At 34.8% G+C, this 25949-nt stretch overlaps 1 protein-coding gene across 1 annotated transcript; it reads left to right on the forward strand.

Moving 5' to 3' along the window:
- The first annotated feature begins 1275 nt into the window (after positions 1–1275).
- Positions 1276–12167, forward strand: LOC123526329 (uncharacterized). Its single transcript, XM_053522847.1, has 5 exons — positions 1276–1446; positions 2484–2642; positions 5581–5911; positions 8339–8416; positions 10985–12167. The coding sequence occupies exons 1-5, from the start codon at positions 1306–1308 to the stop codon at positions 12160–12162; spliced, it is 1887 nt and encodes a 628-aa protein (XP_053378822.1). The 5' UTR covers positions 1276–1305; the 3' UTR covers positions 12163–12167.
- Positions 12168–25949: the final 13782 nt, after the last annotated feature.

The following is a 25949-nucleotide window of genomic DNA, read 5'->3' on the forward strand; positions in this document are numbered from 1 at the left end:
TGGCTAAAGGTGTACATTCATACAACACAAGAGGAAAACTGTACAATTTTAAAGTACCAAAAAGCTTTGGTAAAGAAAATACATTTTTTTAACATCACCATCAAAGACTGGAATTCTTTACCAAACAGTATTAAGTCAATAGAAAAATAACAACTCTTTAAAACAAATGTTAAGAACTATCTACTTTATTCTGCAAATAAATTAAATACTTACGAACTGTTCAGAAGACACACATATCTGTTACATATAAAGTACTTTAAAATATAAGATTTTTAACAATATTGTGTATTGTCTTTAACATACTATGAAAAAATGATAGACACTTCTAATTTCGAATATCTAAATTATTTATCGTTAGTTGCTCTTGCAACATTATAATATTACGTTACTTCTTTTGAATTTTTATATTACCAATAATAAGTGTAATATTTTTGGACCCCATTGGAAATAAGCTTTTGAACTTTCATGGGCCATCCTAGGTTATTACACACACGCTTTTGCATAGTCTTTCTACAAATCTAGTCTTGAAATAACATTAGAAATTGTTTCTATGGTGTATTCTTAATCATACTATGTAACAGATATAAAGAATATGATTGGGTATAACTTTCTTTTCCAGATACCTATGATATTAATTTAATTGTAATAATTTTTGTTACCACTATCAGAGTTTTTAGACACAGTGATTTAGGCATTTTATTCTTGCAATGTTATTTTAATAATTTGCAATATCAAATGTTTTAAGTACAATAACTGTTTTACTGAAAATGTCTGTGCTCATAATTTGTAAATGTGTGTTTTCAACCTGAATAAATATCTATCTGTTTATCTATCTTTTGTTTTAGGTATTGCCAGATGCCAGATTTATTGTTATCTTACTAAACGTTTTATTGGTTGACCAATGTAATGGCTTCGTTAGTACCACCAATTAAGGATAAGGAGTTCGTGAATTGGCTAAAAGGTGCTCTCGCCGTGCTTTTCACAAAAGAAGGATTGGACGACTTTGTCCGTGACGAGCTAACAAACTTTCAAAAGGACCTCTTGACAGCAATTTGCCAAAACAAAGCTTTGCCTGCTGGAACCGGCTGTAACTCATGTACTACAGAAAATGTTCTAGACTGTCCGACACAAAACTTCTGCTCGAAAAGTCGATGTAAATTACATGATACAGGTCAGTCAGATAGACGACCTAACCAGCCATGTTCCAACGGACTATGTCAAGATATTCGGGACTTTATTCGACGTGAACACAGATATAATGGACCATCTTGGAGTAATGATGCCTTTGAAATCGCAAACTGCTACATGCCTCCGGATGGTTATTCAGGTGTGACTAGACTTGAAGATACTGATTTCAATGGTACTTTGGCTGTCATCATCAACAACAAACGTTTCCAAAACAAAATGGCGGCTCAGCTTAATCAGTCGAACAATGTCTGCATTCAGGTAAATAGTAACCACATTCTATAAGCCACTCAGTATATCTTCATAAAATCGCAGATTGCAATGAGAAGAATTTAAAAGCCAATGCTCTGTCTTGAACAACTGTAAAAAAACTATACACTTACCTTTACACAGTTTTATATTCAATCATAATTTTAACTTTTAGCCACTGAAGAAAACATAGGGTAATGAATCCTTAGGCTATACATTGACTTGGCGCAAAAAGTGTTGAATCTGTGTAGTTTATTGTAAATCCAGGCTTTACATACTGATATTCAAATTTACCATATTTATACAATTATGTCCTATTATTCGAGGAACATTTTTTTATGTTTTAAAGATAAGATGTATTTTGAAACGCAATCATAAATTATCCCCGTTATCTTGATATTAAATGTACCTAAGATGTTATTCTCACCTGCACTACCGGGCCAATGTGTGAAATCTGTTTAATGTGTGTAATATGTCAATTTAATGGTATCTTTTAATTACGTCATACGAAAAAAAATGTAACATCATAATTAACTAGAGCTGCTTTTGAGAAAAGATTCAAATATCTTTCACGAGCATGACAAGTGAACACAGATGCAATATTTTCACGGGTGGCGTAGTCACGAGTGAAATTGTAAGATATATATTTCAGATTTTCACTGTGTAAATTCCAGATATTTCACTCTAATATTTCGATAATTCATTGGAAAAAAATGTAATACGAATATAATTAAAACTGAATCACTGATCACAAATATCTTGATCAAAATGAAAAGCGTCCTGTTACCCTGCTTAATTTCTAAAAGGACTAGTCCCATCATTTGTTTTTGGCAATACCACTTATTATTCAAAGGGGTGTCCACTGAAAATTTACTCAGTGCAGTCCATAATCAGCATTTGTCACGTTTTTCTTTTCTTTTTAATTAGTGTTACAAAGGGAAATGACCTCGGGCAATATCGATTTCTTTCTCTGCACAATTTGTCAGCTTGACATAAGGCCAGTGTCACTCGCTGCTATTTTCAGTATATCGTTTTTACCTATTTGATAGGCACGGGAGGTAGGTCGTTTAATACGGCATTCGCCGGATTTAAACCTCACCGACTCAGAGCTGATGCAATACATTGACATCTTTATGGACCTTTTGTCCGATTTAAAATACCTGGTAGCTGATCGAAAAGCACAGGAGGCAGTGGATAAACTAAATCAGGTAAAACAACAGAAATTACTAAAATTTGTTTTTGTGTCCATCTTTTTGTGGGGATTGGGGGCGAGCACTTTGATATGCCCTTGTCCGTTCGTTCGAGCGTCCGTCTGTCCGTCCGACTTTATGTCATGCACATCCCAACAAGTATTTTCCTATCATAGGAGTGTCGATCAGCATGGGAGTTGTTCTTCTGGTGATTTATTTTGGATTTAACTGGGCAAGACTAGAGTTATGTCTCTCAATTTTGTAAAACATATACATAGCATAAAAGTTTGTGTCGGACTTATCTTTAAAAGGATTTGACCTAGGGTCATAATACATTACTGGAATATTGTTGAACATGTGAAGTTGAACGTTTGGAATTTCATTGAGCCAGACTTGAGTTATGGCCCTTGCCTTAGTCAGAATATGCTAAAAGGGCATACACGTTTCTCAAAAGTATTTGACATAGAGTCACTAAATCTTATAGGATTATTATTGAGCATGTGAAGTTGTGTAATTGAGTTTTGTTTGGGATTGCTCTTTGTCAGCTGAGAGTTATGACCCTTGATTTGGTAAAAAGTTGCATAAAAAGTTTCGTTTCTGTCTCAAAAATGTATTTGACCAAGATTCATAAAACATTAGAGGATTGTTATGTAGCAAATGAAGTTGTGCATCTGGTATTCTGTTTGGGGTGCCATTCGGTCATGGTCATTGACTTTAGTGAAAAATACAAATAAAGTGCTTATACTCATTAAGTTCGTATTGCACAATTATATCTTAAAATATTTGACCTACATTTATGAAACAATGTAGGGAATTTATTTAGCATGTGAATTTGTGCACAGTTCTTTTGTTTTCTTTTTATTGGGATTTAACTCTGCAAGACCAGACGCATTTACGACATTAATGTTCGTGCCCCGCATATTTCAAAATGTATTTGACCTGGAGTCATGAAACTTTATGGGACTTTTTTCTAGACATTAACATATGATAAAGAAATAAATATATTGATATTAGTATGGTGTAGCAAGAAAAAATACAGTTTCTTTTATCAACATACCCATTGGGAAGATTTTTTTATAGACTTGGTAGTGTCTGGAGGAAAAATTAATATAAATCCTCATGTTGCCCTCAGTTTTTCCCACTATTCCAACATATTTACCAAAGACTCCCCGACCTCCCCCCCCCCACCCCCCCCCCACCCCCACCCCCTCCCACGCACACACACAAACGTATACTGCTTCGACAAAAGTAAATAAGAGATCTGTTTTGTTTTGTGAGGAGAATATTAAAATGTTTTGTTACATGTGTAATCTGTGCTCTGTCAGCAAAAGATAAAACGGCCACGATATGCGCGTAAAAGTTGCGCATTAGCAACCCCTTGAAAGGTCTCGAAGATGACCTTGCCTGAAGAAAAGGCTTTTTTCGTATAATGATTATATGAGCATATCTAATGTAATAGGTATTTCAACAACAACACGTATTATGTATAGTTTTTTTTATCTCATCAACGTTTCGGCTAACGCCTTCATCAGGATAATACACATACAAATATAAACAACGGACGTGACGTAAAACTGATAACGTAACGTCAAATGGCGGGAAAACGTTAATCAAAATATCAAAATGCAAATGCATATAATTATATACATATAATTAGTACAAGGTACTATCCCGGATATGAAAATACCCAAAATTTCCTATAGGAAGATTACATAAAAAAGCGGCGATAGGAAAAAACGGAATAGTACCCAGAGTATATGTGTAAATGTACAACTGCACATGCATAATATTCATGAATTTAATCTATTGTAAATAGCAGTTTTGAATTTAATCCTTCCGGACTTTTTGTTTTTAGTTTATGGATCCAGAAAGTTTCTTTACAGAGACGGTCAATATTATTTTTCACAATATCAATCGGCATAAATGAGAAGTCATTCATACAATGATTATTTGCATTAAAGTGTGTAGCAACATTGGAAGAGAATGCAGAGTCAATGAAATTACATATATCAAATTTGTGGCTGTTCATACGTTTGGAAACAGGTTGCATAGTTTGTCCAACATACTGCATGTTGCACTTTTTGCATGTTATTAAGTACACTACGTTTTTAGTTTGACAGTTCATGTTGTGACGTAAATTGAATGTCTCCTTTGTAACGTGACTCGTAAATGATGTCCCAGTATTAATACGCAGGCAATGTGAACAACGGTTTCTTTTACAACTTTCAGATGCACAAATGTTCGTACTGTTAGTCGTAAACTCTGAGCTTATCAAAAAGTCTTGCAGATTCTTAGGCCGATTATACGCTACAGTAGGTTTGTACGTATTATGCACAAAATTAACACCTTTGTTATTTGATAACTTCAAAAGATCCCAGTATTTATTAATTGAACGGCCAATATTTGGTAACGACGGATTATATACCACTGTGAATGGGAGTACATTTTTCTTGTCTCTGGTTGAGGAATTTAGTGCGTCACTTTGTGTCATATGTGATACTTTTTCAAAAGCTGCATCTATCACAGATTTAGGATAATTTCTGTCTAAAAAGAAGTCACGTAATTCATGAAGTGATGAATCAAATGAATCGTCGTCCGATATAATTCTCCTATAACGTTTGGCCTGGCTGTAAGGAATTCCGTCCTTGCACATTTTCGGATGACATGAAGTGTAGTCGAGATACTGATGGTTGCTTGTTTCTTTCACATAAATATCTGTTTCAATTTGAAGCGAATCGCTTTTCGATACTTGAACATCCAAGAAGGAAACGGATTTATTCGATATGGTGTGAGTAAACTTAATATTCGGATGGAAACTATTTATTTCATTGATGAATGAATGCAGCTCGTCAAGCGAATGATCCCATATCATAAACACATCATCAAGAAACCTTAACCACAGTGTTGGTTTGATGTTTTTTTTTTTCATATCTAATGTAGAAATTGTTCATTTCAGTTAAAATTAAACACGCTTACTATAACTACAGCCGACATTACAACGGTTTTAAATAGTGCAATCAAAGAAAAGCAACAAGACGCATTGGAAGCCATCAAAGAGGATACTAAGGAAGCCATAGAATGCATTCAAGAAAAGGCAAAAGCATCTATTCAACACTTGATGAATGTTAAAGACTCAATAACAAATGTAAAAACATTTACTTGCGCAAGTTTGAATAGGATCACCGCATCAAAACGATCGTCTATTAGCGAAATCAAGTGTGAAGCGAAAAAGCAGAAACAAGAAATAGAAAAAACAGGTGCAAAAGAAAGGGAGAAATTAAAACAAGGTAACGTTGTTACAACTGATATCGTTGAATATATCTATATCTCTAATTAGTTATTCTCAAAGTAATATTGCCGCAGTATTATTATGATCATTTCCACAGTTATGATAGGAAAAAATCGAATAGTTTGCTTCCAGCAATTTTCTTGGAATAATTGGATTGAGGAATGGCTGTCGTTAAAATCACATTGCTCTGGTCGGCGTAGTTACTTTTTGAATCAAGTAGATCTGTACCCTATAAGATTTACCTAGGCATGACGTTTACCTGGTTATGGATGTGTTTGCGACTGCAACTTGAAACTGGTGAGTTTGCAGCAATGTTTTTCATCACACAGAAGACGTAGTTTTTCTTCTTTGAAAGTATCTTTACTGTAAATCATGTCTATGTCTACATTCAAGAACAAATGAAAAACGTCCTTTTTGTCTGGTTCAAAGCACAATTTAAAATAATGATAGAGCCCGTCAGCTTAGCTCAATTAGCTCGATGGGGAGAGCGTTGGTCTACGGATCGCGGGATCGTGAGATCGATTCCCAGGCGGGGCGTATGTTCTCCTAGACGATTTGATGAAAGACATTGTGTCTGAAATCATTCGCCCTCCACCTCTGATTCATGTGGGGAAGTAGCAGTTACTTGCGGAGAACAGGTTTGTACTGGTATAAATCCAGGAACACTGGTTAGATTAACTGCCCGCCGTTACATAACTGAAATTTTCAGTCTTCAAATTATAGTAATTGTTATTCATAACAATTATTTATGTCGATATTGTTTGTGAATGATACACTAGATATCAAACTTGTGAACTTTCACAATTTTACTGCTCTGATAATAACCGCAGTTAAAATATCATGTTGTTACCCTGTCATTAATTACTAATATTGTGTGTAATATTGAAACAGAGAGCAATAAAATATGATTAAATTAAACTAAACTCAATTACTAGGGGTGACAAATACAGTTCTTCGCTTTGTGTCTTGGTGATTACCGATTCAAGGTGATATTTAAACAATAAAGCAGTCAGATTTTATACAAATAAGTTCCTTTCATTATTTAAAATGCACAAACTGAACTGTCTAATTGAAACATGAGCAGTTCCAACCTGTTAAATGTAAAACCACACTCTGACGCGAATTGGTGGCTTGAAATAACACATTATTTTTACGTACATACTACGCATCGCAGAGCTACAACACCTTGAACAAGGGAGTTTTATAAAATGTAGTTGACCTTTAAATAGTCCAGACATGATGACATAGATATAACTAGCCTCACATTACTTTTTATATAATGTTGAATAGTATACCGTTTTGACCAGGTCAACAGACATCACGCGATGGTGAGTAATCTGTTAATACATGTTTGGCCTGGTCAGCAGATCATAAAAGTTCCGAATAAGGTATATCAAGTATAAACTAGTTTGTATAAACATACATGAAGGAATATAGTTGAAAACTCTTTTCCGATAAGGTTTTTACAATGCATTGCATTTAATCCGATTCATAAGAAACCCATAAGAGTAGTAAAATGGGCAGGAAAGTTAATAGAATGTGTACGTTGATCAGGTGTTTTTAACTTAAAATAAGATATATTTTAGTCGGTAGGAAGGCTTTTACAGATTAGAAAGCCATTAATATATAGTACCCAAAACTATAACAGACTTCTGAAGGACCATCTGATAATTTTTATTGATGACCAGTAATCATTATTGTCACAATGAGTCATGCCTCTCAGGTTCTGAAACACCTTAGAGTATGACTAGTTTGGCCGATAAATCAGTGGTGGACAAATCTTTAACATTATGATAACATTGCAATTGTAATAGTGACAGTGAAGCAGTTTGTATCCTGATGGTTTTGAAACTTACTTCGTCCCACTTAGCCGTTTATATGTGTATGTATAAAATATATTGAAATTATGCACTGCGTGGTTGTTCATATTTCGTGAAATCTTAAAAGTACCTGGTGTACGTCAATGTTCTCTAAACGATAAAAGACATTGACATCCGCATGATATTCATTGCTACAGATTGAAACACTTATTTACACGGCAGGTGCTTTACACGCGTGACGTATACGGCGTATGTTCTATATATCGTACCGAAAGTCAAATATATTGACCATTGATCTTTGTTGGTTCTACCCATATACTAATAAACTTTGATAATGTGGCAGTTGACCTAAATCCAGTCGACACTGTTTAATTTCCAATACAGGTAAATCCAATATTTGCTTTACAATGGATCTATCACGGAATATCTTTGAACATCCCTGGACTTTTTGGTCTCAACTGCCACATTATCAAAGTTTATTAGTACGTACTAGTTTCTGTTTCGTAGCTCAATTAATAGTGCTATATACAATATAAAGTTCCTGCCAGTTATTCATTCTGCATAGTGCCTGTTACATAACTTCTAAATAGTGATTTGTGTCATAGTTGCAGGCGAACTACCACAACGTGAGATAAAGATCCAGGCAACACATACTACAAGCAGACGAGAAGAACTCGAGGAGAGTAAGTAATACTCTGTCAAAAGTGTTAATTAGAGCATAACAAAATCAACTAAATGTACCTTCTGTAATATGCATTTTTATTTAGATTCAAAAATTGTACTCCAGTTGCTTCATATTTTAAATTATTATTATGTAAATGTAGTTCGGTAAAGTTAGTGCTGAAATAGAAATTTGGAATTCATTTTCGAAGTAAAGGGGAAAAGGAAACCTTTTATTTGTGACGAAAAACAATTTGAATTTCCCAACAGCTCTTGTTCGAATTAATGTAAGTGCAACAGATAAAAAGAACACCGAAAATTCAGTAGGCTCTGGACTGTCAAGCCAGCTGTTGGTTTGAATCTCAGATAATAAAAGGTCGAGTTTTGTGTTTGCTTAGGTGAATATCAAGTGGGATTGTTTAAATGCCGAATTTAGAGGTGGCAATAAATTTTCAGCCAAATCTTTTCAGCTATGATATTGAATTATTTTTAGATATCAAGATCTGAGCTGTCTTAGCTCCAAACATGCCGACATCTAGTAGACTAAAATTCAAAGTTTACGGTTTAATCGAAATTAAGTTTTTAAGATATTACACATTTTTTTGTGACACTATCTCACTTTATTACATACTGTCTCAAAAAAAAATATCAGCCGCAAACATATTGTGTTTGAATATTCGTATATCAGAAACTATTTTGGTATTTTAAAGTTACTATAAAATCTATGAAAAGAGGCTCCACGTGCTTTACAACATCCAAATACCTAAAATTATAGTTCATTTTCTCCTTGTCAATCTAACCACATAAGACAATTCATACAACACTAGGGAGGAATTAGAAACAAAAAATTTTTTTGAAAATTTCACCTCAGCCACTCTGTTAAAGGTCAAATGTAGAATGTGTGGTTTTCAAAAAACGCATGTGTTTTGATAAAATTGTAACTTGAATGTATTTTTTATTTGAAAAGGAAATTCTTCAATTTTCACGAAACGTACAGGATGTGTGTACGGTATAGAAGATCTCAGTTTATTTCAATTTCTGGAAATATCGCTTATGTAACACTAAATGAGCAACGCCATGAGAAAACCAAAATAATGCGTTTGCGACCAGCATGGATCCAGATCAGCCTGCATATCCGCGCAGGCTGGTCTGGATCAATGCTGGTCGCAAACACTATGTTGAATTTCTCATGGCGCGGCTCAAATTATAAACCTGGAATAAGTAAAAGCGCTTTATTTCTTATTGTTAGCACAATTATTACATAACATACCATTATAGCTATTGCCCTTGAAACAGTAACATTTGCAAAAGATTTACGTCGTCCCTTTTTACATATTTATTCTTACTGGCTAAAACTTTATTGTTCTTGTGCTGTTGTTAAAACCTCAGTGTAAAGTGGAAATACGACAGATTATTGATCAGAGCTTTGACTAGCTTTGACTCGATATACTATGCCAGCTGAAAAATGGGCCGTCAATAGTCGCTGCCAGGTCGAAGTTTTCAAAAAAGATGTTATACTTACTTACTTAACACGCTCTTAATCTAAAATCAGGTGCACAGAATAACTCACTAGACTTATACTCACGCCTAAGTTATATCGCACGATGTATTTCAATAATCTAAAGTCGACATGACGTTGACCTTCTATTCTTGGCACCATACATGCGCAATGAAATAGTGCTTCCATATTCCATTCACTTTTTACAAGAAAGTCATATTAAATTCGAAATAGAATATAGCAGGACCCAGTTTTAAGTTATCTGAATCGGTTATAGTCAACGTGTTAATCATTCCGTAGACCTATAGCATCATTGTATTGTTAAGATATATTAAGACATTATCCTGCTATATGTCATTTCTTAAATTGAAAGTGAATTATGTTTCTATTTGATTCACCAACTCTATATCAGAAAGTTTTACTAGATCTTTACAACAGTTATTACCAAAACTTCTATTGTCTCCGTAAAATATTCTAGCCAATATAACGTTTAGAAAAAGAAATATTCAAAACACATTAAGATTTTACATGCAAATATTGCTTTATGTTTAGTTGATTCAGTGTTGTTATATTTTCTGGTCCTTTGGGATCATGACGTTTATTCAAAACATGTGTAATAGAGTTCCGCTTAAGCCGGTGCTAGGGGGCGTGGGAGGTGTTGCACTTTCCATTACCTCTCATGAACAGACTCAATCAAATCAAGTCTGCTATTATTTTGCTTGGTTGCATTCTGTGCTTCCGAAGTATCGTCTTACAACTTTTATTATTTACATAGAAGTTAAATAATCTACCAATAGATAAATTGAACTTGAAAATAAAAAAAAATACTAGAATTTGCAATGGAGAATACCCTATCAAAATCGTTCTTTTGCGATAAATTCAAAACTAATCAATATCATCCAAAGTTCAAAAAGTCCCTGTTATCATCCTTACACTTATTTAGAATGATGTATAACATTTTTTGTCTTATTTGTAAAGATATTTCAAAGAAATTCTTGTTTCTGAGTATATGTGTATAACAAAACATTTTATATGAATAGGTAATATAAATGTAAGACAATTTAGAAAAAATGATGAGTCATGAATTTTGCAGATATGAGGGAAGACCTGATCAAGTTCTACAGAAAATATTACTCTAATATTCCGGTTTCCCCTCTCGTAGAAGAACACGATGTTCCACTGACAGACTTTTATGTTCATCCACCACTTACTTCCATTGACATGCAAAGGAAGTTCGGTCAGTGTCAGGATTTTCCTAAAAAGGCTTCAATACATTCATACCGTGACGTGTTTCTCCGTGGAGATGGTGAATTGTACAAAGACATTTACATCACAGCAAATGCCGGAGTTGGAAAAACATCTTTTGCAAAAAAAATCTGCATGACATGGTGCCAAGCCCATAGACCCACTGAAATGGTAGAGCAGACATTCAAGTCAGAAGATATAAATTCCATGAAAACCTTTGAATTCTTATTCATGGTTTCATTACGAGATGTAGATACCTCTATATGCGATCTAGATAACATGATTGAAAGCAGCATTCTTCACTATCTAGCAAGATTTTCTCGGTTTTCTAGACTTGACTTAGAGGATATTTTAAATGAGAGGGCATGTTTAGTTCTTCTAGACGGTCTAGACGAATGGGCCCATCCTACAAGCTGTGTCAGAGGTCGTCGTGATGTTCATGCAACACCCCACATACCTGCAAGAGAACGATGCACAGTCCTGACGACAACACGTCCTTGGAAACTTGACGTTATAAAATTGGGTACAAGTCAAATTGACAGACATATAGAAATTAATGAGCTGGACGAAACATCAACGAAAGAACTTACAAGTAATGCTATCACAGTATTAAACAGACAAAGCTTACCAGACCAGCCAAAGACCGTTGAAGATTTCGAAAGTGCAACGTCGACTCTGAAGCTCGATAACTTGCGATATATTCCCTACATCTTGTTGCAAATGATTTGTCTGTGGTTTGACGGAAAGTCAATAGGAAGAACAAAGTGCGAAATATATACTAATATAATAACACTAACACTATCTCGGGGCTTACTGAAGATAGATAATAAAGGTTTGCCACCAATGAGAGGACAAAACTTAGAAACCACTTATGAAATCCCCCATTGCCTTAAGTCGAATAACATTTGTAAATCGCATTACGAGGTGTTAATTGGTCTTGCGTTACTGGCGTTTAAAAAACTATTTAGTCCGAAAGCAGAAAGTAATCTTGTATTTGATAGGTCTGAAGTGCTTCAAGTTATATAGGAGGACATCCTCAGATTTTGTTTAGAAATAGGATTTTTGTCACAGAATAAAGACTATGATTTAGTCTCAGGAAGACGAAGTATCCTTTCATTTCAACATAAATCCGTCCAAGAGTATTTTGCTGCCCTTTATATATCATCGCACAATCAAGACATAAAAGATGACATTTACAAAGTATGTAATACATTGCCAGCTATACTCGAGATGTCTAATGTTTTTATATTTCTTGCCGGATTTAGCCCTGCTGCCGTTGGGAAGATTTTACAGATATCGGGGAAACTTTGTCTCGTGATGAGAAAATTGAGTATTTCAGGAACAGCATCATAACTAGTAAAAGTTATGTGCCGAAATCAGTTGAATGCTGGGAAATAATGAAATCGTGGCAGCGCATGCTAACAGATTCGGTTCAAGAAATAAGTAGCAGTGGTCAAAGTAATGCTTATCTATCTATCGAAGATTTACTTATAGATAGCACAATATCAATAGAAACATGTGGCATACTTAAACTGTTAACAGAGGACAATACTGAAAAGATTAAATCAGTTAGTATATCAGAATGCCGAACTACAGAGGAGTTCACAGACAAACTTGAAATTCTTGGTCTGCAAGATATGCGTTCGTTACACAGATTAGTCATCCAGGCTCTTCCTAAAGTGAAAGATCTGCATCGGTTACTTTCTGGATCAGTACAAACATTAACATGCTTGATTCTAGAATTCATAATTTTTCAGAATAGGTTATTGAACAGAGAAATCATGGAAATTCCCTCTGAAACAGTGAGCATTCTGTCGAGCATGACAAATATGCAAATAATTTATCTGAGGAATATTCGTCTGAAGCATGGTGATATTGAACGTTTATTTTATTACCTGATGACAAGAACAACAATGACATTAATAAATCTGGCACACATAATTTGCATAGAGCATGATGATCATTGTAATGCTTTCTGCCTCGACTTATCTCAGCATAAGAAACTTGAGGATCTTGGGTTAGATACTGTTCCTCTGTCAGAGCTGCATGTTGATGTTTCCTCAGTGAAGCTCTATGCAATAGGACGCTTACAACCTGATGTGCAATCTTCTTTAGTTAAATGTCTGCCTGCAGCAATAAATCTTCGTATAGTGTCTTTCTATAGTTTTCAGCCTGAACAATCAGAGATCATTATAGATACATTACCAAAATTGCCAAAACTGGAACGCATTTCTATTCAGTTTTCAAATCTCGGAGATACAGCACTCATTTTACCACCCTGTATGATTAATTTAGAGATTGTTCACCTCTATAACGCAGTTTTAACGAGTACTTCGCTAAGAAGACTCATTGGAAGTGTAGACGTTCTGCCAAAACAAGTTTTGATCAATATGTTGGCGTGTACCGTGATACCTGAAAAGGATTTTAGACAAGTGAAGGAACAGATAAGATCATCTCCAAAGTATCAAGTCATGTTTGATGGTTTAAACAGGGGCGGTGAGGACATGTTTCAGTTTCAAACATGGAATAAATAAGAGCATCTCCAACGTAGTGGTTAAACAAAAGCAAGAAAAATCCGCATTTTTTTTCAAGCACAAAAATGCGTCCAACTGTTTGATACAGTGATGGTATCATTACACTGTGTGGTGAATACTAGTATATATTAATTTAAATTCGAAAAATGTCATGTTTATTAAACTGGAATGAGCTGGACTTGACCTGTTTTCATTACAATCATGAAGATTAACTAAATAATTTTTCCTGATGATAATTAGAAAGTGATATGATGTTTGTATATATCTACATGTGTTAATAGAATATGAGTGTAAATGTATTAAATTGTCAAGGTAATAAGCTTTATTATTTTACAATGATGTCTGAATTCAATACGCAAATGTTGTTTTGTTGATTTATTTGTATTATCTCCCTTTCACTTTAGTCTTGCAAGTATCCCAGAGGGCTTTTGCTGAAATTTAGTTCAGTGACAGAGGAAATGTGGAAAAAATGCAATGGTCAAAAGCAATAACCATGCTTACTTTTTGAATTACTTTCCTTTTTGCTCGACTAAACAAAGTGTATGGAGAGCTATCGTGCTCGGCTCGGCCTCGGCTTCCTTCCGCGTCCTCACTTTGGTTAAAATTTTGATGCCATTACGTGATTGATTTGCTTTTAACGTAACATTGTAATTCCTCATTATCACTCACATCAAATAATATAAGGATCATAACTCTGGCATCATTATTTCATGAATATCCTTGTTTTTACATGACACAAGTGCCATAATTCTGGCACCGATTTTTCATGCATTATGCCCCTTTTTACTTAGAAATGTAGGTTAATTTTGTTGCGTTTTCACACTATCTCTGTTACTGCAGAAGGGATTTGAATCAGACTTTAATTAATGTTCCACATCATCACCCGCATCAAAGGACACAAGGGCCATTACTCTGGCACCAATATTTCATTAATTATTCCCCGGTTAACTTGTAATTTTAGGTTAAAGTTTTTGTGCACTTTCTGTGTATCTCTGTTGTTATTCAATAGATTTAATTTAAGCTTAAAATAGTTGCTCCACATCACCACCCTAATTATATGACATAAGGGCAATGAATCTTTGTACTAGTATTGTATAATAATGCCCCTTTTTACTTAGAATCCCAGGTTAATTTTGATGCACTTTAACTCTTTCTTTGTATTTTCTTTATGGATTATATTTAAACTTAAAATTGTTCTTCCACATCATCGTCCTAGTCAAACGACACAGGGTCCATAACTTTTGTGCAAATATTTTTATGAATTATATCTCCCCTTTTACTTTAAATTTCAGGTTATTTTGATACTTTTCACCATATCTCTGTTGTAACTGAATGCTTGATTCAAACTTAAGATGTTTGTTCCACCTTAATACCCACACCATATGACACATGGTCCATAACACTAGCAGAAATATTTTATTAATTATGCCCCTTTCTACTAAGAATGTCAGGTTCAAGTTGAGATGCAATTTTGCTCTTTTTCAGTTAATATTAAATAGATATGATTCAAAGTGAAAAGTGTTTGTTAATTTTTTATTCCTATCTTCACGTCAATAATCTTGAAATATATCTCATTGAATATATATGCCTATAAAATACATGTACTCATTTTATTTAGAAAACGTGCCGGGCCAAATACGAAACCATAATTGAACATACATGTAACTATCTAGAAAAGCGCGCGTTTTTCTACTTTCATTTTCATAACGAGCAAATCAAGGGAATTAATTACATCAGACTTGTTAAAACTTCTTTACCATAGGCGTAGGAGCAAGGAAGTGGGGAGGGGCGGGGGGGGGGGGTAAAGGTAGCGCACCCTCTCTCCAATTTTGTGCTTTAAATAACAGTACAAAAAGGAAACATTTAGATGCACTGCATGTACTAATATAGGGATTTACTTGATGTGATGTATATTGCAAAGAAGGTGAATGTTTTTATTTACACAAAATACCTGATGTCCGCAACACCATCAAATTAGTGTAACAGCTTATTAACTGCTGTAACTGCTGGCAGTAGGAGCAGTTAACTGCTGTAACTGCTGGCAGTAGGAACAATTAACTGCTGTAACTGCTGGCAGTAGCAGCAGTTAACTGCTCCTACTGCTGCTACTGCTGTACTGCCAACTTCACGCTGATTCACGGTAGCTAATTATACAGTGATCGAGGCATTGTTAGCCGTATAGAGCCTGCGCCGTATACAGCTCACATGTGAGCTGTATTCGTAGACTATAAAACCGTATATAGCTTACATCGAATACAGCTCACGTCAAAATGCTGCATATCCCTGTATATATAGCTCATTTTTGATAGGTTGTAATTGAGAATCAACAATATCGTTATTGAACACTACATTATCACCACCGTCGTCAACATCATCATCATCATAATCATTGTCATTTTCGTCGGCATTACAACCGCCAGCATCAGTAGCAGCAACAACAGTAACAGTCGCAGCATGATCACTACCAACACTTCAGCATCCACAACCATCACCATAATCATCATAATGCATACCTTGGGATATGTAGCTTTCAACAAATAGACATTTTAAAGCATGCACACAGACGAATGGGTGCTGTTACTTATGCTACTACGTCTATAACTTCCGCTACTACTACTACTACTATTACAACTGCTGCTGCTACTTCTGCTATGACTTCTGCTTCTGCTGCTTCTGTTGCTGCTGCTTTTACTGCTAATGCTACTACTGCTGCTGCTGCTACTACTGCTACTGCTACTGTACTGCTGCTACTACCTCTGCTATGACTTCTGCTACTGCTGCTAATAATGCTGCTGCTAGCACTACTATTATAACGACGACGACGCTGATGATGATGATGATGAAAACAAGTATGTTTAATACTGACCATGTAAGCTATATACGTTAAGGCGACAGACCTATCTGAAAATATGTGTATATCCAACTTTTACAGCTTACGTAAGCTGTATTCGTTGCATGTTCACAGATAAAGCTCTTCGTAAGCTGTATTCGTTGCATGTTCACAGATAAAGCTCATCGTAAGCTGTATTCGTTGCATGTTCACAGATAAAACTCATCGTAAGCTGTATGCGTTGTCAACCACCCATTGCTCATGCGTGAGCGATATCCGGCACAAGCTCTATGCGTCGTAAGGCATAAATCTATCTGCTACATTGTCACGTATGTATAATACTTCCATTTTTGACTCTATTCGCGTTTATGCTCATAAAAGGTGATACAGTAGGGTTCGTACTTGGAATATATCATATTTTAACGAGATCTTAAAGTCGTGCAGGTTCAAGATTTTATCACCGCGACGTGTACGTCTGTTACATATTGTCACGTGTGCTTGTGTCCTGTCTACCTACCAGTTTGTGACTATGTTCAAGTACATTGGGTAGCACAAGAAGTCAAAGCAGATCATACATGGATGTATTGTACGTGACTTTTATGAAAGCAAAATGTCATTAGTAAAGATATGCTATTTACAAAGCTTTGATGAAATGGAAACCAACCGATTAAAGGCCAAAGTTCCAGACTTTAGATATTGACCATAATTGTTGTGATTTAAACATACCCAAAACAATTGTTTTCAATCTTGATTTTTTCTATTTCTTTCTTTTCCTGCCTGGGTAAAACTGAGCATTGGTAAATTTTACTCTGAATTCTTATAATTGTAAACAAGTAACATCGCTTACCTTCCGGTTAAAACATAAGCATAACCTTCCTGTTAAAACTTAAGCGTAATCTTCCGGTTAAACTTCCGGTTAAAACATAAGCGTGCGCAACAAAGCAAGGGTGAAGGGTTACTTTATTTATCTTAATCAAATAAACTTATAAAAAAGTGAAATAAAAATTGAATTTTCTTCGATCAGATAAGTAAATAAGCAAGAAAAGAAACAACTTATTCATGCTTCCTATTGTAACTAATATTTAATGTTTGATACTTATCAGCCATTGTCTTAACCATCTCAAAGGAGAGTGAATTAGAGCTTTTAAAATTTCAAGTCAGTGTCATATTACTCTTTCTGTGAAAACTTAACGATTAAAGATGTGTTATTTTCACAAGAACAATGCATTGTTACAAATTCCTGCTTCCTGTTAACAAAAAGTACGTATTGTTTAACTGAAACTGAAACTTATTAATTTGATTAAATATTCATTGGTGTTGTACATTTAATTTAACAGACCTTAAGAATATAATTGATGAAATATAAAAACTCACAAAAATCTAAAATATAACACCTGCTGTTATCGCAAACAATTATCAAAAGATTTAAAACAATGCCATAACGTCTCTTAAATACAGACACCATACTGTGCTTTTGGGGCATCTAGAGAATATCGTGGTCGACAGTGTCAAATGCCGCTCTTAAGTCAATTGGAATAAGGATCGTGACTTCCTGTTTCTCCATACCACTTAGAAGATCATTAACCAACCGAAGCAACGCAGATTCACAGGAGTGTTATTTCCTTTATACAGACTGGTTCTTAGGCAAAGACTGTTTTGATTTACATGTTTGTTTAATCTGCAAGGAACGGCTTTCTCAATAAATTTTGACAGAACTGACGATAGTTGGACATCTCTAGTTAAATACCTGCTTTAAACAGCCTGTTTGTATATCACAGGAAAATACCTTGTTGTATCTTTAGTGATATTAGGGAGAAGTTCGTCTACATATAGGTTGCAAGCTTGAGTTCTCCTTTCTTTAACTACATTGTTTAGGCAGATAATACATAATGGGATTATGAAGCTTCCTTTATTAAGCAACTTAATATACTCAAGCGACCAATATCACACATACGTAAAACAATGTGTGATAGTTTAAGAATTGAAAACAGAAGCTTATTTATGAAAATAAAGCACTGCTTTTGGTCAGTTTTACGATGAATTAGCGAAATGCGAACTCTGGTGAGCTATAAGTGTAAATGGATAGTCTGAGAATCCTCAGAATGATCTGTGATTCCGGTTTGTTTAAGTGATTCTACATCAATCCTTTTAGGGGTAACCAGAGCTAACAATAGAAAAAAAAAATACCCACGGGTCTTCGAAACTCGGTACCATCTTTATATGGACTTCTATCAGGTATGTTTAAATTGTTCTGCTTGACACCATTCGGGGAGTAATCAGAGCTGAGGCAGAATGTTTCGTTTCTCGTGATACACACATTTGTAAAAACTTGAAAAGCCGCCATTTGTACTTTATTCTTGTGTGAGATTATGTAATGTTATTTTTGTGATCGATTTTTCTGTTTACTGCCTAAAGGATATGAAGTTGGCAGTAGTAGTAGTAGCAGTAGTAGTAGTAGTAGTAGTAGTAGCAGCAGAACGCGAAATTGGCAATAGTAGTAATAGCAGTGGCAATAACAATAGCAAAACTAAAATCGGCAGTAGCGGATGTAACAGTAGAAGCAGTAGCAGCAGTAGCAAAAACTTGAAATTGGCCATAGCAACAGTAGCAGTACTATCAGTAGCAGTAGTAGCAGTAGCTGCCAATTTCACGATTTTATTCAGCTACTGCCACTGCAGATTACAGTTTTTGCTGCTACTGCTGCAACTGATACAGCTGTTGCTGCTACTATTGCTGAAACTACTGTTATTGTTGCTACTGCTGCTACCGTTGCTGCTGCTACTGCTTCTGTTACTCCTACTACTGCTGTTGCTGCTTCTACTGCTCCAGCTATTCCTGCTACTCCTACTGCTTCTACTGCTACTGCTACTACTGCTGCTACTGCTGCTACTACTGGTACTACTGCTACTGATACTTTTACTACTGTTACTACAGCTGCTGCTACTGCTACTACTGCTGCTACTGCTGCTACTACTGGTACTTCTGCTACTGATACTTTTACTACTGTTACTACAGCTGCTGCTACTGCTGCTACTACTGTTGTTGCTGCTGCTACTACTGTTACTGCTACTGCTGCTAATGCTTCTACTAGTACTGCTCCTACTGCTTCTACTGCTGCTACTGCCAATTTTACGTTTTTATTAGTGCTACTGTTGCTTATGCCACTGTCAGTTTCACATTTTCAAATTTTGCTACTGCTCACTGCTACTGCCGCTAACTTTCTATACGGATGATTTAATCAAATATGAAATTTCTCTCTCTAGATTACTATTTATATCTATACCTATGATCTGTGAATTTGGCTTAGCCCAATGGGCTTTTCAGGTAGTTTTTACCAATTTAGATAAAATCTTCTCCAGGATTTCAAAATATCAGCCTGTTGTCATCTACCAAGTTTGTTTTAATTGTAAAAGATAATCTTTTGCAACAGTTAAGCGATCTTTTAGGTGCATATCAGAAACAATACAAGCGTTTATAACAACCAATATAAGCTGTAAACTATAAAGATGAAGGCTGCAAAAATACAAAGTGTCTTATCTAAAATTGTGTGTCGTAAAGGGAAATTAAGTTATTCCCAAGTACATTAAAGTTTCCAGTTATCATTAAGAATCATTTAATACTCATCTGATATAATACTCTTCTTTGAAAATAGGAAGATTTTAAGAGTGGGCTCATTTCACTAACACACAAACTTCCCGTTTACAAAAAGTGACTATTGTTTCAATATAGATTACGTATTAAGGTTATGAAACAGAGTGAGCCGGTTGAATAGCCAATACCACAAAGGCGCAAAACAATGACACATGCTTTTGAAATTGCACACAGGAACATATTTGTAAAAAAACTGGTTATGTTATAAGTTAATGTCTAACTGATCTTATTTTGCTGCTACGTCTGCCATACCCTGATTTGCCAATCTAAGCAAAAACGTAATCTATTTGTTGCGTTCCTGAGTGAAGTGTTTCGGTTGTTTTTTTTGTTTTTGGGCATTTAAGGTACTATACCCGTAATAATAGAGTATCTCTTTTTTGAAGAGTATTCAATTCCTACCATAAACCTACTTTGACTGCAATTTTGAATAGGGCGTAGGTTCAAGCCCCACTGGGGCCAAATATTTTTTTTAGTAATTTTTTACTTCTTTCAAGACTTATTATTGACTTATAGTACAGAAGTGGAAAATTTTCATTTGATAAGCAATTGCTTATTTTGAATTTACCTCTGAAACAGAAGGTGTAGAGTTAAACATCTTTAAAAATACTGAGTTACATGCGGTAAAAGTTCTCTATTTTGCCTTCACTCTTTAGATTGCATATTGTGGAAGAAAAGTAGGTAGGTTTTACGTCTGCCCCAAGGTTATTTTTGAATGAAGTGAGCAAAATTCAAAACATTACTATTAGGGGTCCAATACCTTAACCTAAATACAGTTCATGAATATTGTACCAGTACTAAGCTGTTCTCCGCAACAACAATTTCTCAACATGAATCAGAGGTAGACAACAAAAGATTTCAGATAATGTCTTCAAATCGAATCGTAAAGGGAAACATGACCCTCACCCAGATCCCGAACATTTTTCCAAACAATCCATAAATATGTGCTCTCCGCATTGAGCTAAGCGCGCGGGAACACGATCAACTGTTCTTTTTTTTGCATTGTGTCATATATATATACAATATATATGCTAGTATTTCGAAGAGGGGGTCCTCTGAAACAGTCCGAGGCAAGGAAATGTGGGGATATCCCAATTAAAATAACTTCATGCTACAAATACACGGGTCTCTTATTTACTCCTAAATTGTCCTGGTGTAGAGCACAATATTAGTTGGTATAGCATGCAACAAAATCAGTCAATTGTAGAAGGGGATACCAAAAACAATTTGGGTAATTCGATTATGTTGAAAACTTTAAAAGTTTTTGATTCAATGCTGAAACCTATACTTCTGTATGGACCTGAGATATAGGGATATAGATACTCAATATATCATCGAGAGGGTTCAAACTAAATACTATAAGAGTTTTTTAGGTGTTAGTCAAACAAAAAGAAACAATGGTGTAGCTCTAGGCGAATGTGGTCGTTTACCATTATATGTTGACTATGTTACTGATTCATAAAATATTGGCGTAAATTGTTGCAAATGGAGAGATACAGATATTCAGAAATTGCTATCTGATGCTCAAAGACTTAGATAATGTAGGTAGACGAACAAGGGCTTCAGAGGTTCGGGAAACTCCCTTTAAGTTCGGTTTTGGGTTTGCAGGGTTGTCGCAAGATATAGGCGATATCAGCTCGGTCATTACTGAATTTAAACTACGGTTATCGGACTGCCTTAAGCAATACTGGCACAATCATATATAGATGCGAACACTACAGAGAGTTTAAATCCCTTTTAGATGTAGAGTTCTACCTGAAAATGGACCTTCCATTTTACATGCGCAAAAGTTTTGCTAAATTTAGATGTTCAGGTCATAAACTTGGCATTGAACGTGGTAGACACATTGGGGTTCCCAGAGAAGAAAGACTCTGTACCAATTGTCTTGAGCACCAGATTGTCGAGGATGAGCTCCCTGTGTTCTTTAAATGTAGAAAATACGCACAAGCAAGAGACTTCTGTCTTGGATAACCTTCGCATAGCACACTAAATGTGTTCTATGCAAAGATATCCACTGATAACAAAGAAGAATTATTTAAAGTAGGTGGATTTATTCACAATATAATTCAAAATAGCACAATTTTATGTTAAAATAGGCAAGAATATGTGTTTTATGTTTAAATACTCACAAATGATTTTTTGTACGGATGCAATTCTCTAAATTATGTAATGTTTATAATGTACATATATTATGGGCCGGTGATCTTTCCTTACTACTTACAGATGTTAAAAACAAGATAGGCTTAGGTTTCTAACTGTATATTACGCTGAGCATACAATGTAAATATTTCATGGCTTCTAATAAATATATTATAGTATTATAAATATTTGCAGTCTAACCCGTATTAAGCAGTCATCCGAGGTAACGATAAATTTTGGCTGCATGAGTTGAAAAAAGAACAGGAAGTTAATTTGGGAAATTAGCTGACTGACAGCTAAAGGTAAGTGGCTGTTTAATATAGCTATCCGCTAACTCATTATAATAATCTAATGAAACTCGGGAATAGTACATGCCCACTTTAATATTTGGTATAATCATAACAACCTCTGGAACCAGTGTTAACAATGCCAATATTTCTATTCACTCAAGGAATCATGTTAAGAAATATCTTATTTCCTTAAATCCTCCGTTTAAAAATGAAAGTCCCGAACTATCATGTGGCTTCTAACATTCCATTTGGATCGACCTTTTTTGTTCTAAGATGTTCCCTTGATATCTCTTACAATAGAAGATAAAATTTATACTAAACAGTATTCTAGATTACAATATAAGATAAAATTTATACTAAACAGTATTGTTAATTTTAAATTACAGCTATTTATTAAGGCACAAACATATTTTCCCTGATTTAGTAATGTACAACGTTAAGATATCTACGCTAGTAAAAAAAATATTTCCCTGTAAAATATTTCCTTGTTCAAAATAATATTTCTTAATAGCTATGTTTTTTAATTTCCCTGTGAGCAATCCTACAGTGTTTGAATTAATCGACATGCTTAACACATTTATATGTAGCACTCATGCAGGATCACTATGTTACATATCAAAAACTTCAACTGTATTCAATTTGCTTCAATTAAACTAAGGCAGTAAAAAGATGTAAAAGTTAATGTGTTCGAAGAGAAAGATTCATGTAACATAATGTGGATATAAACCGTAAGTTTTAACTTAATTCACTTATTTTTTAATTATTTTTTTTTATCAAAACTTAGTGTCTACTGCTTAAATTTATATATATATATATATACATATTTAAATTGTGAAATAAGGTAAGCCGATTACTTGAATGTGCATATGTTACATGATAAAGTAAAAAGCTCTTCTGGCAAGAAGGGCATGTTTGTCTCCAGAACGCATAATTGTCAGCAATGTATTTGCAAAATAATAATTTCAGAGCCGTTATAGGTACTTTGTACAAATCACGGCAACCAAAATTCCAAAGCACCCGTGAACCTTGAGAATTTAGAGGTGTGTGGTATGCTTTTGCGCATTAGATACTAGTATTCAAGTTGTGCTTTTGAACAGGGCGAATTCACTTTGCTTTCTAACATGAGAATTATAAAAATCACTAGAAATGTGTATTTGCTATCAGAAAATTTTGGTATCAATATTGAATATATTGTGGCTTAAGTTGTTTCTCATGGGAATTTCCAATGGGAAACTGCCGTTCCGTTAGGAATTGAGTCCCGTGTGATTCCATGGGAAAGCAAATTTCGTTCGCACAAGATAAAATGTCGTGTGCACGAGATAAGATGTCGTGATGTCGAGCGCATGAGATAAGATGTCGTGCGCACGATATAATGTAATCTTTAAAAGTATAATGCATGTCATAAACATACCATCGTATTGATTCATACAGATTTGTAAACATAACCTAGATAATGGACCGTTCCATTATTAAAAGTTCAAAAGCGGCGCTGACATCATAACCGTACAATAGTGAATATGCTTTCTAAATATAATAGATAGACACATAAGTTTGCAAATTTAAGCGAATGTTAAAATCAAATGGTTATACGTCACCATAAAAATTAAAAGCTCAAATTACTGCTACCTTAAATTTTACCTGTATAGAAGGTCGTATCGATTGTTTGTGTCATTATATGAATTTGGATATTTGTAAAATTTAAAGATATGTAAGTTACTTTTAAACATTTAAACTACTATATTATTTTCCAACAAGTCATTTGATTAAATGGGGTAAAGGCAAGTGGTTACACTGTCAGCGGTTTTAGGGTTCGAGCCCAGAAGAAGGACATATGATAGTCTTGAGACATGACTAGCTAAAAACGAGGTCAATCAACTGACACACGTCTTATTACGTGGATGCATAACTAAACTATATGTAAGAAAAAGCTCTACAATTTTCGTTATTATTTTATTTTAATGCTTGGCATGAAAATTTCCATCATGACTGGTAATTGATTAAGATAAAATGTTAAATATTAAATTTGATTTGCTCCGACGTCGGTCGCAAAAAGTTCAACGTTATGTTAAATTTTCGCCAGTCAAATACAATATACTACACACTGATGTATTAAACTTAATGTTAATCAGTCTATCTTTTCGTTTAAGCCATGTCACGTGCACCGACAACGGTTACACGAGCTCAGCTCCTGAGTCTGTATAGTTTGTTACTGCAACCTGCACTTCCTGTGCTACGTATTACATGAGTGTGTTTTCATCTGAATCCTTCGAACTAGATGATCGAACGTTAGCAAAACAGTCACAGTGTAAAATTAATTCCTCGTTTGTTCAAGAAGGATCTCATTCCAGCCATGATGAAGCTTTGGGTCATCTTGATTCCTGAAATTATAAATCAAACGCACAGACAACAGGGAGTGGTGGGTTGGGAAATTAATTTTTTAAGGATAATCGTGAAATAATATGTCCTCTGCCTTCTCTCTGAGTTCCACAAACGTAAAAGGCCCGAGAATGGAAAAGTTCCTGCTTATATAGTGCGCTAAAAATAGCTCGCAGACTCAAAGACAACTGACTTGCTAGTGGTACTAGAATTATACGGTATTATACAATATGTCTGCTAGTAGCTGACTATGTGGAAAATAAATGGGTTAAATCTCTAACGATTAAACTAGTTATTATTTTCCAACAAGTCATTTGATTAAATGGGGTAAAGGCAAGTGGTTACACTGTCAGCGGTTTTAGGGTTCGAGCCCAGATGAAGGACATATGATAGTCTTGAGACATGACTAGCTAAAAACGAGGTCAATCAACTGACACACGTCTTATTACGTGGATGCATAACTAAACTATATGTAAGAAAAAGGTCTACAATTTTCGTTATTATTTTATTTTAATGCTTGGCATGAAAATTTCCATCATGACTGGTAATTGATTAAGATAAAATGTTAAATATTAAATTTGATTTGCTCCGACGTCGGTCGCAAAAAGTTCAACGTTATGTTAAATTTTCGCCAAAAAGGTTCTCGAAAGATGAGAGAACCTTCCGCCAAACGGTTTAACATAACGGATGACAACCCAGTCATGATGTGGACATGTGCAAAATGTATTGATGCCAAAAAAAAAAACAACAAAAACAACAAAAAAAACTCGGTAAACTGTAAAATATCATTTAATCAGTCGTCAATAATTCAATTAATCAGTCGTTAGCAATTTGATAATACGTGAGATTTTTATTAAGACAGCATTATTACTAAACGAACGAATCAATTAGTCACTGCAATGGAGGAAAAACAGGCTGTTTTGTGGTATGGAAATAATAGATTGCTCCTGGAATTGTGTTCAACATGATGTCATAGCCCATTGGTGAAAGATGAGT

This window comes from Mercenaria mercenaria, chromosome 14 (assembly GCF_021730395.1).
Source record: "Mercenaria mercenaria strain notata chromosome 14, MADL_Memer_1, whole genome shotgun sequence".
NCBI classification, from domain to species: Eukaryota; Metazoa; Mollusca; class Bivalvia; order Venerida; family Veneridae; genus Mercenaria; species Mercenaria mercenaria.

Excerpts from the sequence above, each read along its gene's own strand:
- LOC123526329 (XM_053522847.1), top strand. The coding sequence starts at position 1,306 with ATGCCTCCGGATGGTTATTCAGGTGTGACTAGACTTGAAGATACTGAT. Across the intron at positions 5,912-8,338 it reads AAGGGAGAAATTAAAACAAG|TTGCAGGCGAACTACCACAA; the intron begins GTAACGTTGTTA and ends TTTGTGTCATAG. Across the intron at positions 8,417-10,984 it reads ACGAGAAGAACTCGAGGAGA|ATATGAGGGAAGACCTGATC; the intron begins GTAAGTAATACT and ends TGAATTTTGCAG.